The sequence below is a fragment of the Perca fluviatilis genome, chromosome 6 (assembly GCF_010015445.1).
Source record: "Perca fluviatilis chromosome 6, GENO_Pfluv_1.0, whole genome shotgun sequence".
Taxonomy (NCBI): Eukaryota; Metazoa; Chordata; class Actinopteri; order Perciformes; family Percidae; genus Perca; species Perca fluviatilis.
This window is the reverse complement of record NC_053117.1, coordinates 17,933,888-17,950,658: the sequence shown is the minus strand read 5'-3', so window position 1 is coordinate 17,950,658 and position 16,771 is coordinate 17,933,888. Positions and strand designations below refer to the sequence as shown.

The 16,771-nt window shown below is 39.2% G+C and overlaps 3 protein-coding genes across 3 annotated transcripts; 2 read left to right on the top strand and 1 right to left on the bottom strand.

Moving 5' to 3' along the window:
- Positions 1-601: 601 nt before the first annotated feature.
- Positions 602-4,864, bottom strand: LOC120560760 (betaine--homocysteine S-methyltransferase 1-like). The gene is made up of 8 exons (XM_039803592.1): positions 4,681-4,864; positions 3,453-3,585; positions 3,220-3,332; positions 2,903-3,094; positions 2,641-2,788; positions 2,358-2,540; positions 1,616-1,844; positions 602-1,398 (listed from the first exon to the last, which is right to left on the bottom strand). Exons 1-8 carry the CDS (start codon positions 4,702-4,704, stop codon positions 1,281-1,283), a joined length of 1,140 nt encoding a protein of 379 aa, XP_039659526.1. The 5' UTR covers positions 4,705-4,864; the 3' UTR covers positions 602-1,280.
- A 1,244-nt stretch (positions 4,865-6,108) lies between these two features.
- cenph (centromere protein H) lies at positions 6,109-10,057 on the top strand. The gene is made up of 10 exons (XM_039803594.1): positions 6,109-6,574; positions 7,214-7,354; positions 7,545-7,600; positions 7,684-7,729; positions 7,839-7,907; positions 8,026-8,082; positions 8,177-8,240; positions 9,343-9,394; positions 9,489-9,649; positions 9,886-10,057. Exons 2-10 carry the CDS (start codon positions 7,233-7,235, stop codon positions 9,976-9,978), a joined length of 720 nt encoding a protein of 239 aa, XP_039659528.1. The 5' UTR covers positions 6,109-6,574; positions 7,214-7,232; the 3' UTR covers positions 9,979-10,057.
- Positions 10,058-10,118: 61 nt separating this feature from the next.
- dimt1l (DIM1 dimethyladenosine transferase 1-like (S. cerevisiae)) lies at positions 10,119-15,283 on the top strand. The gene is made up of 12 exons (XM_039803593.1): positions 10,119-10,329; positions 11,571-11,644; positions 11,769-11,855; positions 12,380-12,441; positions 12,551-12,644; positions 12,739-12,788; positions 12,889-13,012; positions 14,041-14,133; positions 14,226-14,290; positions 14,395-14,458; positions 14,557-14,663; positions 14,775-15,283. Exons 1-12 carry the CDS (start codon positions 10,272-10,274, stop codon positions 14,815-14,817), a joined length of 921 nt encoding a protein of 306 aa, XP_039659527.1. The 5' UTR covers positions 10,119-10,271; the 3' UTR covers positions 14,818-15,283.
- The last annotated feature ends 1,488 nt before the right edge of the window (positions 15,284-16,771 follow it).

The following is a 16,771-nucleotide window of genomic DNA, read 5'->3' as shown; positions in this document are numbered from 1 at the left end:
TGGTTTATCTCTCACCAAGGGATGTTTTTTGTAAGTTAGTGGGTTGTTTTTTTTTCTGTGATGGGCTATGTCAACTCAATGAAGTTTTATTTGTTTCTGGTCATTGAACCATTATTGTTGGGCATAACTAAGCAATCATAAATTGATCAATTTCTTTTTAATCATATCTGAACACACTGAACCAAGGTTTAGGCTCTGATAAGGTGCTTGGAAGTGCTTAAAAAATATGGATATATCTTAGCCACAAATCCATGTTTTTCTTTACTGATGACTGATCGCCAAATGTATTAAGTGTTCCTAACTTTAGGAATGGTTACTGTTAGCACTCTGGACTCTGAATCCAGAGATCAAAGTGCAAATCTGTGTGGGACCTTTTTTATCTTAACAAGATACCTTAAATATTGAATTGATATTTGATTTGTACAAAAACCTGTGTATTTTGTATAAAAGTGTCTCATATACATCTACGAATAACAAAAACATAGCATTACTTTTTAACAAATTAACATTGTTAGAAATAGTTAGCGGCGAAAATTCAGCAATCTAACAACAAATACGACAGCTTGTGAGGATGTTTACAACTAATAAATACAGTGGAGGGTAAAGATACCAGCTTTGTTTTTATGTGAAATTTGTTATTCATGTCAGTAATAGTACACAGTTTAGAGAAATAAAAAGTAATATGATCAGACATACAAGGAATACAGTATAGTCATATTTCACTATACAGAAATGTTCAGTAGAGACAGGTGATTGAAGTTGGGCCACTTCACTTACTAAACCTATTTGTATACAGTAACACATTTAGCAGTGTGTTTCTTTTTACAAAACAGGATTGTTGGAAAAACAAGATCATTTTTATTTATTTATGTGAAAATATTTTCCAGCAAATTACAACAATCAATCAACAAATTTGATTAACTTATGAAGACGTTTTACAAAAAAAAAAAAGACCATTAACTAGTTCAATCTATGTATTATTAGGTTTGGGGATAGAGCATATAGTTACAGAAAATAGAGGAAGCAGCTGATTCACTGATGGCTGAACCCAAGTTACAGTATGTGTAGTATGGCCAAGCCAACGGCCTAATAATAAAGTGAAAATAATGAGAGGGTTGAGCTGTTGAGTTTTAAAACAGTACAAAGCATTTCACAAATCTGTAAACAAAGCTCTGGTTCATCAGATCCTCAATTGCCATTCATTACAGTATATGAAAAAAAGGGGACCATCTGATCACACTCATAAAGTATACAGCAAACTGTATAGTGTATACAAGAGATCACATTTGTATTTTTGTTTCAAGCTGTTTTTCATAATCATCGGCTGGTGTGGCCATGGAAGGGCATTTGGGACGTCCAGAAGCAGGCAAAAGGTTTTCCCAGTACTCCCGACGAGCCCTAATACACATTTTCATAGATTAGTAGGTTGTAAAGCAGCTTTTTTGCAGATCAGGAACACATACTTTTTTCTATTTCTCCTATTATTTTGCCTCCTTTGTTACAACTTTCACCATGCCACTGTATGTTTAATACATAATACGGATTTCAGTCTTTTGGTAAACTGTTTAAAGTAGATGGAGCATGCTACTTTATAACTGTTTCTGCTAAGTCTTACCTGGCTCTGACCCAGGGTTTAGTGTGCATCTCCAGAGCAGCTCCCCAGAGTCCGTGCTTCTCTGAAGCTGGTGGGAGGAATCCTCTCTCTGCAGCCACTTCTTCTGCTATAGCTCTGATATGGTAGGGCTCAAATCCACAGCAGCCACCAATGTAGCGAATTCCAGCATTGTACGCCTCTCTGGCATACTTATGGATGTCCCAGCGGGTTATTGCTCTGGTCTCCAATGCTGAGAGGGTAGTAAAATATTTAAGTGTAAGCATTTTGTCATTTCGGTGCTCTCATCAAACTGCATATAAGGGCAGTTTCAAAAAGTAGTAACACATGAGCTCTACACTCACATACCTTACAAGATTATTCGTACACACAGTACATACTTACATAAATATACAAAACTACAGTTTACAAATTAACATTCACACTGTTCTAACAAAGATTTGGAGTGCATGGTTGGGTTATTTAAACAGGATCACTTAATTATAGACTCTGTTTGGTAAACATGCAGATCCCTGTCCTTTTTGGCAGCTATGTAAATATGTAATATCTTGATCTCTTCAAACCTTAGCTAAAGTGCTATTTCTTTTGTACCGTCAATCTAAAAAATGTTTTTAATTTTTTGCTGTTTGGTGCAAATACAAACACATAAAAGACATTACATGAATGTACTGGAATAACAATAATGTAAGAGAATATAAAACAGTTTTCTCTTTATTCTGCAGAAAAGAATTATACAAATACTGACCGAAGGGGTATTCGGGTAGGCTGGTGTATCCGCCTATGTTGCACTCAGGTGTGTGAAAGCCCAGCGGCTGGATCATGAGATGGGCTTTGAGACCAGCTTTCTCTAATCCCGCTTTCATCAACTTCACTGTTTGAACGCATGTCAGAGGGTCCAAGTGGCAATTTACTCCAACAATGTCAGCTCCTGCACGTGAACACATTCAAATAAAACACACTCAGAATGTACAGCTGAAACATGTCAGACTTGCCGACTTTAAGTACCACATCACAGAAGGTCGGCGTACCAGCTTTGACCAGACTGACTGCACACTGTCCAGGTGGGACTCCGTGCATGTCTCCGTGAGGGGAGATGCACAGTGTTGCACCCACTGGTTTACCGCTGGTCTTAAGCACCTCCACTGCCCACACTGCCTCTTCCACATGATCAACAAACTGCAGGAGGAATGTGCGTTGAATCATTAAACAAGAAGTAGTAGAAAAAAAAACACTGAACTTATGCACACTACCATCTGTTGTACAGTTATTTCTCCTGGGTACTGTTCATACCTCCACTATAAAGAAATCAATGTCCTTCTTGAGGAAGTCATCCATCTGTTTCTTAAAGATGGCCTTGACCTCATTCTCACTGTGACTCTTCACATAACAGGGAGTCTTAGACACACACCCAGCGACCAATGCATCACCCTCATTGGCTACCTCCCTGGCCAGGTCACAGGCTGCCTCATTGATCTGGGCCCCCTGGATCAGATGAGAGAAGATTGTGATACCAGACTAATGTAAGAATCATTTTCATCAAGTACAGTAGGGCAAACAGGGTGAGGATGTCATTAGATTTTGTCTGATAGGTGTTTTTTCCCACTGACGGTGATGTTGGTGACATTGCCACTGATCTCCAGTTTATCCTCACTGCAGTAGAAGGTGAATGTCTGAATCACATTGGCTCCTGCTCTCAGGAACTCCCTGTGCAGCTGCCGAACTGACAGAAAGAGAGGTAGAAAGAGGGGCTTTTACGGAAAACACAAAAACATTGTATGCAAGTAAAAAAGTGCTTTATAAGAATGTACTCATATCATGTTAATAAATAAGTAACATGTACCTGCTTCAGGATGTTCAACAGCGGCCTCAGGTGTCCAGTGTCCAGCCTTCACATAGCCACGTCGCTCTAGCTGCATCACATAACCTCCATCTCCTACAACCACCTCCCCAGCATTTAGTCGCTCCAGGATACCCTGAGTGCGCACACACACACACACACACACACACACACACACACACACACACACACACACACACACACACACACACACACATAATGTGTATTGCCACAATGTATTTGGTTACAATACTGAAACAAATATTGTATTCTGAAAACATTAGCATTATTGTTTTGCATTTCTTACTGCCTGTTACTCTCCCTGACAAGAGATGTCCAGACTGGACAGACCATGGCACTGAAAATGAGTAAACCATTTATCTACATAATTGTACGATAGAAGGTGTAAATATGGGTTAATAGGTGTGGCAGCAATCGCTTCAGGGTGTCGGGTCAGGACACTATACCAATAAACATTGACGGTGTGTTACCTAACACAACAATTAAACTTACATTTCCATGGACGCACACACGGAAAAGAAACTGTCCGTAGTCTAAACTCAAGTCCAGCTGATGTCTGCTCCTCCGTGCTTCTCACTATCTGCTGCGTTCAGAGGCCGTCGTCAGTGTGGGCACACGAGTGCACATGCAGAGCACATGATCAGACACAGTGGATACATAATGGGAATGCATGCTCAGGGCATGGCCTTTTTTACAATAATTATGTTAACATCAATTTAGTCCAAATCAAACCAAATTATCACAGAGCAAACTGTGAAGGTCTGATAACATTATGCTGATGACAACGCCCTCCATGTTTAATTAGGTCACCACACACACTATTCCCAATTTACATGATGTACACAGTAGGCTACTTCTTTTTAACTTTGATGCAGTTATTGTAATTGTCCCTGCGGGATTAATAAAGTATAAATTCTTATTATTATTAGTAGCCTATTACTATTAAACAGTGTCGATTGAACTTCCATCTTCTTTTCTGTCCAGAAGCACCTGGTAAGATTTAGTTGTTCGTTTTTCACCTTCTCCTCATATGCATTATGTTGAATAAACGTTAGGGTGAGCATTTACATTAATCAATTAACTGCTCTTAGGAATGCAATCGAAAACATTCCGGTTTGGGACACTAGTTAAAAGACAACTTTCAAAAGTCATACGACAGACAGGACTAGTCCAAAATGCGCAGATTTGTGCACAACACCGTTACTCTTACCCTTCTCTTCTCCTTGCTGTCCATCGTCGACGTGTCTGTGTCTGTGCACCGTTCAGAACATTGACTGTTTTTACAGTCTATAATAACATAGGTTCAGAAACAGGCCGGCTGTCAGTACCATTGACATATGAGGTCAGTACCCGATCCGTTCCACCTGCACAATCCGTTCTGCGCATGTGCAAGATGACACGTATGCCATGACGTAGGCGCAGATGATAATGCTGCGTTCATGCCATTCAGTCTAAAATAACGTTAAGTCAAACATAATGGGAAAAGCAGGCTACAGCTAAATTAAGACTTTACAGTAATAACAATAAAGACAAGAATTTACTGATTGTATTTTAAATGAGCACAAGTAAAGTAGAACTGACGTAACAGCTGTTATATATGTTAACGTTTATTTTCAAGTTTTATTTTGAGGGTCTTTTAAAGTTTACATGCTGTCTCAGCTAGCGGTTAGCCGAATTAGCTGTTAGCTAAACTAACGTTAGCTTAACTGTGGAGGCTAACGGCAGACCGCTGCAATCAGCTAGCGGTTAGCCAAATTAACCGTTAACTAAACTAACGTTAGCTTCCCGGTTCTGCGCATGCGCAGAACGGATCATGCAGGTGGAAGCGGTGCCGTTATTCCGAGGTGGTGGTTGCATGAACGCAGCATTATCATCTGCGCCTACGTCATGGCATACGTGTCATCTTGCACATGCGCAGAACGGATTGTGCAGGTGGAACGGATCGGGTACTGACCATTAGGCTCGTTCGAGATGAGCCAGATCTGCGCAGAATCGATCACCGGCGATCGGCGCCCAATGCATGCCGGTTAGATTTGTGTCCGACTTGATCCCGACTTGCTCTGACGTCATGCACACGTGGGCAACGATAATCTCACGAGACCAAGGCGGCCGCAGTTCTGAGACGCAGGTAGCGCAGTTGCTTTTCACCAACTGCAAGAGCCAGGCGGACGCAGGTGGACCCAGGGCATGCTGGGAAACGCCGGCCTCACAGCTGATCAAACAGCTGATTGGTTCAGAATCAACTCAACATGATGACGTTTTATATAAACTTTTTATTGATTTTCAATCGGAGGGATTTTAACTGTGATTTGTCTGATTTAAAAGCTTATTCTGTACAGAACACATGTTGTGTGGCTGATAGTTGTGTTTAAAAGTCAGAGAGACTAAATCTGTTCAGATTACGGATCATCTACAGTCTGTTGTTTATTAAAATCAGCAACAGATCACATGTAGAGAATTTTGACAGCTACTTTGTCATAATAAAAACAACTGGAGACTGTGTAGGAGCTGATATAGGGGTCTGATAACATTTTATTAAATCGGAATCGGACCACCGTGTTTCTGTCACTTCCTGTTCAGCCTGAAGGCTGCTGGAGTCAGCTGGAAAACTGTCCGACTTGAGAGCGGACTTTTGTCACCGCCCCCGCTGCTGCCGCCTGCTCTCGTCTACTTTACAGGCGAGGCGCAGTTCATCTCGAACGAGCCTAATGTCTATGGTTGTGACCAGACATGTGATGTCACTTCCTGGCGGGATTTCGATCTGAAAACGGATGTAAACAAAACAAGTGACCGATTTAACGGCGACTGTTGTCTTAATACATCCATGCGACTGATACACTTGACAAGTGCAGTGCTTTTTGTTAAACAGTTTTCATATGTGACAGCCGCTGAAGGCATTTGTAAAGTTATTGTCGAAATGTTCGTAGTAAACAGTAACAGTAGTAATAAGGTAACGTAACGTAACGGTATCTAGCAAGTGTTAACGTTAACTGTTAAAGAGGAGGAGGTCATTTCTGAGTAACTAGCTATAGTATAAATTCAGAGAATATCTTTAGTTGCGCTGCCTTTATTTAATTTTGCAACGTTAACCTCAGTTAAACAAGGTAAGTACTGTTAACCAACCACTGTTCGTTAATGTCTGAACCTAGCTAGCTAATAATATAATCCCTGTAACGTTACACAGAAATCAAACTGTTTACAAGGGGATGTTGACTTTGCGGTAGTGTTAAATGTTTGTTTACACTGCATTATCGTACATTAATCCACGTGTTGTACTTAAGTACATTTTAAGGTACTAGTATTGTTATTAACATTACTAGAGTATTTCCATTTTGGCTCCTTTATGCTATTACATTTACTCCATCAGAGTTAAAGGAAGTAACGTTAATTACATCAGGACGTAACAACAATTTGTTTAATTCTACAAACCAAACCAAGTGAGTTTTCATGTACACTATAAGTTCATTAGTTTCTGACGATTATATTTTCACTTGCCGTGTTTGCCTTTTCATATTAACCTTGTACTGTAGTAAGAATTACATTTACCCTAAACCTTTCTTTCATTTATTATTCAGTGTCATTCTCCTGCATGCTTGTTTTTGCTTGGATGTTAGTTTAGTGAATTCAATACATAAGTAGTAATTCATTCTTTTGGGTCAATCAACAATATAAAATTGTTTAGGCTCCTTCGAACAAACCCAGGTGATCTGACATTTTATCTGAGTTGATTTGTCTCTCTTTAGGCGTCTTCACTGTTTTGTCATGGACCCATCTGACAACATGGGGAACCTCAACCACATGGTGGAGGCTGTGGCACTGAATAATGGTCCTGCTCCCGACAGCTCCACCGGACAGAAAGATGCCTTGCCTCAAGACATGCTGAGGTTCTCCCTCCACATCTGCTTTAAGACTTCTATTATTACACAGTTTACAATGGCTGAGTGTTGGTTTATTTGATGAATAACACCCCAACACCTAAACGTTCCATCCACTTGTTGTATCCCCATGACAGCACTTTACCTCTTGTCATAAAACAATTACAATCTTTAAAATGGCTGAAATTACTGTTTACAGAATAAAACAACAGATGTCCAACCAGTGCTTTGAGATGGCAGTACAGCTCCAAGCAGGTATATAACTATGTTCATTTCCCCATCATATTGCATTTTCATTGAGTGAACAAACCAAGCATTAATATTATTTCCTGTAACAGGAAAAAGTAAGAGATCATGCAGCACATCTGAAGCTGAGAAAGACTTGTGAGTATTTGAAATAAGCCTATTAATGTGTATCTAAAATGTAAACCAAATAGAAGATTAGAGTTGGTTTTAAAATGTATTAACATATATTTTTCATTAAATGTTGCAGGCCAGATTATGTCAATGAGATGGAAAGAGTCAAGACAATTAATTTTAACAGCACATTGACACTGCACAGGTAAACAGATGCCTTGTCCTTTGGGATGAGGGATTTTCCCACTATATAAGACATATGGAAGTATAATCAAGAAGCAGTAAACTTTGGACCAATTATTGATATAACTGTTGTCTTTCAGAATGCAGATGTGGCATGCTATTGGAGAAAAACTGAAACAGAATGATTCAGAGGCAGTGTAAGTCAATTTACAACATACTGACAACTGACATACATTTATTTATTTTTATTATTTTTTGGATGATTGTATCATACACTTTTGTTTTTCTCAGTGCCCTGAAAGCTGTGAATGATCGCTGCATGGCTCTTTGTTCACAAATAAAACAACTTCAGCAAGTAAGCAGCCTTATCATCCATTGTGCATATATTTTGTTTTTGTCTGCAATATTACCATATTTATAACAATTGTGTGTATATATAAAGTAGTTTCATAACTGAGGTTTGACATGAGATGAAATTGCACTGTGTTTGTACTTTATGTTTTGCTGCTGTTTTTGGATGCCAAATTAGATGAGAAAAAAAATTGAGACTACTGAAATAACTTTCAATAGTAGATACAAATGTTTCTGCAACCCAGTGAATGATGTGTGGTCCAACAGGTATATGATGTCAATTACCCCCTAGGCCCAGGACTAAAATTTCTACAGCAATATCTATCGTTTTGGTAAAATAATTGATTAGGTTGTAAATACCACAATCGTCAACCATCAGCACCAACCGGTTTCCCTGAGAAACTCATATAATAAATATAAATAATAGTAATATCACTATGTTCTTGATTACCTGTTTATACAGATGTGTTTACCATTGTTCAGATTTAAGAGGACAGATTGACTCCTACAGCTGGCAGCTAATGCTTCAGTTCTTTGCAAGTTTACTGCCACAAGTTGAGATGTGTGAATTCAAATTGAAATATAGTTGTGGTAGAAAAAAAAATGCTTAGAGTATATGTAACTGCTGAATCATGGCTAAGTCACCCTCATCTTTGGGGGCCACAGTGACCTTCATACCCTCTTTGACGTGTGAAGAGGTTCAGGCGGACTAGTCATATTAGAAGACCTTGAGGTGTCTCAACTTCTTGAGATATGCAGGGGAGAGAAAACTGGTTCTGTCTGCTATTGTAGACTCTGTAGCTGACAAAAGTAGTAAACGCCCCTCTTTATGACCTTGTTATTAAAGACTGTTTAGGATATATTTTGGGAATAGAGCGGGGTCTTTAAGTTTTGATGCTAGACTCTCTGTCATCAGAATCTCCTGTTCCTGAATCTAAATATAACAATACTGAAGTTAAGTCAACAGATGCTGATAGATGAGTTTTTTTTTTAATTCATCAAAATATTGATTGACGTGAAAGTACGATTTTATACGTACATCAATAGCGTTCTGTGAAATTGAGATTATTAATTTTGAACCAGATTCTCTTCTGTTTTGTTAACAGGAGTCCAGAGATCTTCAAGATGAAATCACAGAAATACAGAAGAAGAGGCTTGGTATGAAATATGGTTTACAACTAAAAAGTACAATTTGAGTTTGATTACATTTTTTTTCCATAGTTTCCAGTTTGTTGACAATTTGTGTGTGTAGAGATGAAGCGGCTCACACATGAGAAAATGAAAGAGATGGAGGAGCTGATGTCCAAGAAAGAGCACCCGGATACAGAGAAGTACAAAGTTGTGTTGGAGAAAGGCCAGGCCAACCTGGAGAAGTACAAAAAGATGGTCATCATGGCACAGAACGTCCTCAGGGTACATACATTGTACAGGAATTGTGTTAAAGAAAATACATATCTGTCAGTCCAATGTTTTGTACTTGTTTTGTTTTTTTCTTGTTTTTTTTGTATCTGTCCCTGGTGCTTCGGGTCTAGAAAAGCGCTTTATCAATCAAATCTAGTATTAATATTATTACTATTATAATGTTTGAAAATTGTTAATGCCTCAATGGCATTTGCAGCCAGTGTATTCATAGAAATATTTCTCTTCAGGGCATCCTCTTGGCCTGTAAAGTCAACTGGCTGGATGATCCCAAACTTCGAGACATCGCCATGACGCTGGAGGATTTCCCCATCTCTGACTGAAAAACGAATTAATTTGTTTCATATTTATATGTGTCTGTATTGTATTGTCAAATAAATAATAAACCAAACTGCTAAAATCTGTTTTGTGATTAAAAAGTATAAAAGTAATGTACCTGATGCCAGCTGCCACTAGAGGGCGGAGGAGGCCAGGAAAGAATTTAAACACTGCACATCCTGTCCACGAAGAAAAGCAGGTTACACGTGTTTACTTCGCGCACACCAGTCTATTGCCCAGGCAGATATATTTTTAATAATACTTTCTGGATCTTTAACCGGAATAAAACCAAGTAAAAATGCCGAAGGTCAAGGCGGAGAAGAAAAGCAGGCAGCACCAAGAGGTCAAAAACCAAGGTATGTTTCTCCAAGGAAGAGGTTAGCGTTAGCATGATAGCAAACATCACTGTCAGCTGCTGAAGAAAATGGGCTTTAAAGTTCGTCATTGTATCGCTAAAACACGTTGAGCAGTTTGTCTGTTACAGTACCGCATGTTAAGGACTACACATTAATGAGAAATTTTAGTTGTCGCTTGTGTTAATACTGGTTTACGTAACGTTAAGTTATAAACGCCAGTAATTAAGTTCTGAGAGACTCCAAACTGGAGTCAGGTCGTTATTTTATGTGGCTGAACCGCAAATGCACATGCATACGTTGTGTATGACACGTTAAATTGTCGAGTGTCTTCTGGTTATTTCGGCTTAAGAAGTGTCAACCAAATAACAAGTTAAAGTCGAAACAATTGCCCAACATGTGCCGAGTTGAACAAGTTTGGCCTCTAAACCGTCTCTTGTATGGCAACGTTTTATTTTTCTAGTTGTATCTTTGATTGAGGATACAATATTTTCTCTATCTATATATATGTGTGTGTGTGTGTGTATGTATATGTGTGTGTGTGTGTATATGTGTATATATATATATATATATATATATATATATATATATATATCTCACAAATCAGCTTTTAGAAATATTAACACTATTATTTCACAAATTGAACGATATTACAATGGAACAAAGTACAAAACAACTGTTCTAGATTTACTCTCTAAACATCGTTACGTTATTACTAAACGATATGAGGAAAATATGCGATAACGTTGTTGAATATCACGATAACGATATTACTTGCGATAAATAAACAGATAATAAGTATGCAGTTCTGTTACTTTCAGTATGCTGATAAAATACAACAAATTGCCTGTTGAAAAAAAAAAAAAGGAATGGGAAATCATTTCCAACATTTTATTGAACAAATTATACATTGAATTGGATATAAAAGGCACCACTGAAAAGGAGTAATTTCTTTCAACTAACGCATCAAAATGTGTCTGTCGCGATATGTCGCAGCCTTTCGCGATGTTTCTATTGCACAAATTGATGTCACGATGACCATAAAAAACCCCCGATATATATTCATAATTATATTACAATTAACATTTTATGAGATCATATGAAATTCTCACTCCTGGGACAAACGCCTTAATTAAATTACGCAAGAGCCCTTGACTTAGAATAAAATCTATGTGACCGTACATGCTTTACTCATTAACATCCCACAAGCCTAGTACAAAGTGTCCCAATCCCGTCTGTTGCAGGCATCATGTTTAACACCGGCATGGGTCAGCACATCCTGAAGAATCCATTGATCGTCAATGGGATCATTGAGAAGGTACGCTGTAGGCTACTGGTGCACTCTGATACTGCAACGCACACACAAGCACCCTGTAAACAGAGACCGTACACAGAGGATCATGATGCACGGTGTTCCTAAACCATGGTTGTGTTTTTTTTAGGCTGCGCTGAGGCCGACAGACGTGGTTCTGGAGGTGGGACCTGGTACTGGTAACATGACCGTGAAATTGCTGGAAAAAGCCAAGAAGGTAAGAGCGTCAAGTGTTTTCATTCTTGCTTTCGTGCTAACCTGTCTGAAACTAAAAACTGAATGATCAGGTGGAGATATCAAAGGTGACTCTGATGCTGTAATCAGATTATGTCATAACAAGTGTTATCTTAGCCAAATTACTTAAAAGGAGTTGCATTGTGTTACTCTATGGGATGTTACTTTTTAAACATGATGCTCCTTGCCCCATCAAGTTCATGGGGCAAGGAGCATCATGTTCATCTTTTAAACACACAGCAAAGGGCGCCCAGGTAGCTCAGTTGGTAGAGCGGGCGCCCATATATAGAGGTTTACTCCTCGACGCGGCGGGCCTGGGTTCGACTCCGACCTGCGGCCCTTTGCTGCGTGTCATTCCCCCCTCTCTCTCCCCTTTCATATCTGTCCTGTCAAAAATAAAGGCCGAAAATGAGAATGTTGCCACTAAACTGGAGCTCATTAGCTTTAAATACAGCCTACTAATTGATTGTCACTGTTGAGTCCTAACAGAAGTTGTTATTTTTGCAGGTGGTGGCCTGTGAGTTGGACTGCAGATTAGTGGCTGAACTTCAAAAAAGAGTACAGTGCACGTGAGTGGAGACCGCAGCACTGTGCCACCACATATATTTGCAAAGTATCTGCAATTAAATAAAAAGTGAAATACATGATCTCATTAAATGCCGTTGTGCTTTCCGACAGACCCATGCAGACCAAACTTCAAATATTAGTCGGAGATGTACTAAAAACAGATTTGCCTTTCTTCGACGTCTGTGTGGCTAATTTACCTTACCAGGTAAAAATACCTTTTTTTCCCTCCACCCTGCACACCGTTGAGTCAGTGTCATTCAGTACATTTATCTGAAACTTGGCTTTTCTTAATCGTGCAGATTTCGTCACCGTTTGTCTTCAAGCTCCTGCTACATCGACCTTTCTTCAGGTAAGAAGCAACCGGGGGCCCACTGAGAGTTTTTAAACTGTGGTCTTTGCATGTCCACGTTGAGCGTTTAGCAACTCTTTTGTGTTTTACTTTTGCTCAGGTGCGCCGTGTTGATGTTCCAGAGAGAGTTTGCCATGCGACTTGTTGCCAAACCTGGAGACAAGCTGTTCTGCAGACTGTCCATAAACGCACAACTACTGGCTCGCGTCGACCACCTGATGAAGGTCAGCGTGCACTCTCTGGTGTCGGTCTTACATGGCAACAGCGACTCTCTAGAAAACCGAAACATCATGACAGTAGCTAAGTTTCCACTTGTCAGACGAATTATCTGAAGTTCGGTTAAAAAAAAAAAACTCCATCCAACGGCTTTAAAGCGAATTTAAAAACCTGCGCGTAATGACGTCACATTCTGTTTTGCGGTCAAATTGGTATATCGAATTGATTTGAGACATTTTAAGGTGTTTCCATTCATTTTCGCACTGAATCGCACAAAATTAAAGCAAACATTTGCGAAAACAAAGTTTTGCCAGACCAAATGGATCGCGCCATCTACCAACAAATGATCCATATTGCACAAGTTGTAATAGTGCTTATGTGCCAGCTGATAGCGACATATCAAGCTATCATAAGAAAACGACGACGCTATCAACTCATTGCTATGATGATGCAGATGCACGTAAATGCCCGACGACGCTCCAAACTCTTCTGGGAAATCGTGGTTCAGAGATACTTCACGGAAACCCTTTGGTTGAAGCATTTTCGCCATTTCCTTCGCGAGTTCCTGATAAATTACGGTATTTCTTAGATTTTTGCTATCTAAAATAGCCGTTTATATTTTGCTCGTAAATTAAATTCAAAAAGTCTCTTGTCTCCTTGTTTGTCCACTTACATCTGTCTTTGTTGACACCCGCCGTGTGTGCAAACAGAGCGGAAATACTGGGCAGAAATTAACTTAAAATGACCTAAAACTTAATCATAATTCATTATTTATTCGGCAAATAACATTTACATCAGCGTTTATTGCATAAGCCGTATATATCGATCAAGATAAAATCCGATGACACCGAATGTATTTCCTTTGGAGTTGATATTCATGAAATTCAATAAAATGTTAGTTTCCATAAGGCATGTTTCATTCGCTATCACTTAATTCGGATAAAAACGTGTGGATGGAAACATAGCTGGTGTCTTTAGATGGTTTACTTTCATCATTTTTTACAACTGTGTCTCAGTGTCGATGCCCCTCGACCAGGTAGGGAAGAACAATTTCCGTCCTCCTCCAAAAGTGGAGTCAAGTGTTGTCAGGATAGAGCCGAAAAATCCTCCTCCTCCAGTTAACTTCCAGGTGAGGTTTGACTCTAGTAATAGTTGATACAGCTGATCAACACAGGAGGTAAATTGGAGATATTCAACTTTGTTTTCTTTTCTCTTGAAAAGGAGTGGGATGGCCTGGTCAGAATAGCCTTTGTAAGGAAAAACAAAACCCTCAATGCAGCTTTCAAGTAAGTACTTGGCCTGCTACACACACGGCCACACTAATCCAAGTCTATTTGCCCCTTCAACATGCTCTTTAGACAGAACAATCATGTTCATTTATAATTTCCAGGTCCACTGCGGTAGAACAGCTGCTGGAAAAGAACTACAGAATTCACTGCTCTGTACATAATGTGGTGAGTCCTAGTGTAGCTTTTTGGTCATGTTGGAACTGTACTTTTAGGATCCCTCCTCAGCCAGTTTGAATCTAAAGTCTTGTGCTCCATCTTGACAGGAAATCCCAGCAGACTTCAGCATCAGCAAGAAGATCGAGAGTGTTTTGCAGGAGGCTGAATTCAGTGAGAAGAGAGCCAGGTCCATGGACATTGATGACTTCATGGTGTAAGCTGAACATCTACTACGTATTTATTTTCAACCCTTTCCCCTCCCGCCCCCAACTAATCTACTAAAATACATATCTCTTTTAATGTTGAGTGTGTTCTTCATCCTCAGGCTGCTTCATGCATTCAACTCTGCAGGGATCCACTTTTCTTAGATGGCAGAGGTTAACTACAGAGACCAGTGCTGCGCCTCTAATTTCCTCCGGCCGTTACGATGAGAGGGGAGAAGTCAGCAGCCAGATGAGCGGGAAGATTGTCTGACTTATCTTTCCTCATCTGGAGCTTTGTTTGGATGACTTGGATTTCAAATGTTGAAATAGTTAGATGAAAGGTACAAAGAATATTGGAGGATACATTTAAAGAGCTCATATTGAGTGTTGTATTTTACCCGTATGAGTACAGATCAAGCGTCCCTGGGCATGCATGGACAGCTTTTGGCAGATGGAAGTTGTATGAGCCCTCTTGGCAGAGCGAGGGCTTGCCAGTGTGAGTGTGAGTCATTTTTTGAAAATAATCTGTAATGGATGATTATTCTAATCTAGAAGCAATCTACAATTTGTATGTAAAAAAAAAAAAAACCTACTTGTGAAGAAGGTAAATATTTAACAAGTGTAGAATTTTGAGTGTGCAGTCTCTTAAAATAAATTCTGATTGTGCTCAAGTTTTCTTTCTTTGTCACGCTTTTCTTCTGTGATAACACCATCTGACTAAATGGTACTGCAGACTAAGGCTGCAGCTCCAAGTGGTGCCAAGATTCTCCAACTATTGATAACTGCCTCATTAATCCAGTTGTATTTTTTTTTTTTTTATAGAGATGTATATATATTTATTTTATTTATTTATGGCATTTTTATTTGTATAGGACAGCTTAGACTTGAAAGGGGAGAGAGAGGGGAAATGACATGCAGCAAAGGGCCACAGATTGGAGTCGAACCCGTGGCCGCTGCGTCGAGGAGTAAACCTCTATATATGGGCACCCGCTCTACCAGGTGAGCTAACCAGGCACCCGCAGTTGTATTTTTAAATTTTTAAAATTTTTCAAAATTTTGAAACTTTACAGCTAAACTGGCCATTTGAAAGCATTTTGAAACAAAAATCCTAGCTCAGGGCTCTCAAGTATTAACGTCTGAGTGTAATTTTAGTCAGCCAGCATATGATTGCAGGCTGTACAGGAAAAGAGCACACTATTTTTATGCCATATATCATTTTTGACATTTTTTTTTTTTTTACTATTCTTTAACGTTTCTATGACATACAGTACCAGTCAATATTTTGGACACACTTTCCCATTCAAGTGAATTCGAAAGCGTGTGTCTAAACGTTTGACTGGTACTGTACTATACTATGACTTTTAATAGTAAAGTCAATGTTATGTCATCAAAAAGTCAAAGTACTAAATAGCATAGTATGCCATACAAATGTCATGAACAATGACCAACAATTTGAAGTATCATATGCTATAAATAAGGTTTTCATCGTGGTTACAATATGCAACATCTGTATTTTGAAAACTTTGTTTTGATGGTCCTTACCGGAAATCGTTGACGAATCTTATTTTTTCTCTCTTGACACGTGGAACGCTTGATGGTTCACCATTGCCCTCTAGTGGTTACAATATGCAACTACATCGGTATTTGGATATTGCTATTTTGATAGTCTTTATCGGAAGTCTTTGTAGTTTATTGATTCTTTCTACTCTACGAATGAGCTATTACAGGGACAATCAGTACCGCCAGTGAAGTGTGCAGTTGAAGGTAATCACTGTGACCGCTAGAGGCCAATGAACAACATACTTAGTCATAACAAAGGTGTCAATTGGTCATCTGTCAAGGTGCTAGTTACATCTTCTAATCCACCTCGGGATTATATGTACACAATGCCCATAATGTCATTTTACGTTCGGTATGACAAATCAAACTACAATTGTTCAGATGTCCAGTTTGCCTTCGAGCAACATGCAGCATCAACCTTTCAGGTTAGAAAGAACTGGTTGTATAATTTTACAGCTGTGTGCAGTGTCACCTTTATGGCCTCTTTCCCAAAGGTAGATCCTAAATCGGATCCGTTAGAATGGTCGACGTAGTCAGGTTTAGGCATGGGGAGTGGGGA

Bases quoted from the DNA above. Each gene is read 5' to 3' on its own strand.
- dimt1l (XM_039803593.1), top strand. From the start codon at position 10,272: ATGCCGAAGGTCAAGGCGGAGAAGAAAAGCAGGCAGCACCAAGAGGTC. The intron at 12,442-12,550 runs GTGAGTGGAGAC...GCTTTCCGACAG, and splicing joins CAAAAAAGAGTACAGTGCAC to ACCCATGCAGACCAAACTTC. The intron at 14,134-14,225 runs GTGAGGTTTGAC...TCTCTTGAAAAG, and splicing joins CTCCTCCAGTTAACTTCCAG to GAGTGGGATGGCCTGGTCAG.
- LOC120560760 (XM_039803592.1), bottom strand. From the start codon at position 4,704: ATGGACAGCAAGGAGAAGAGAAGG. The intron at 3,333-3,452 runs GTACATGTTACT...TCTTTCTGTCAG, and splicing joins TGTTGAACATCCTGAAGCAG to TTCGGCAGCTGCACAGGGAG. The intron at 2,789-2,902 runs GTATGAACAGTA...TTCCTCCTGCAG, and splicing joins TTGATTTCTTTATAGTGGAG to TTTGTTGATCATGTGGAAGA.
- cenph (XM_039803594.1), top strand. From the start codon at position 7,233: ATGGACCCATCTGACAACATGGGGAACCTCAACCACATGGTGGAGGCT. The intron at 7,908-8,025 runs GTAAACAGATGC...GTTGTCTTTCAG, and splicing joins AGCACATTGACACTGCACAG to AATGCAGATGTGGCATGCTA. The intron at 9,650-9,885 runs GTACATACATTG...ATTTCTCTTCAG, and splicing joins TGGCACAGAACGTCCTCAGG to GGCATCCTCTTGGCCTGTAA.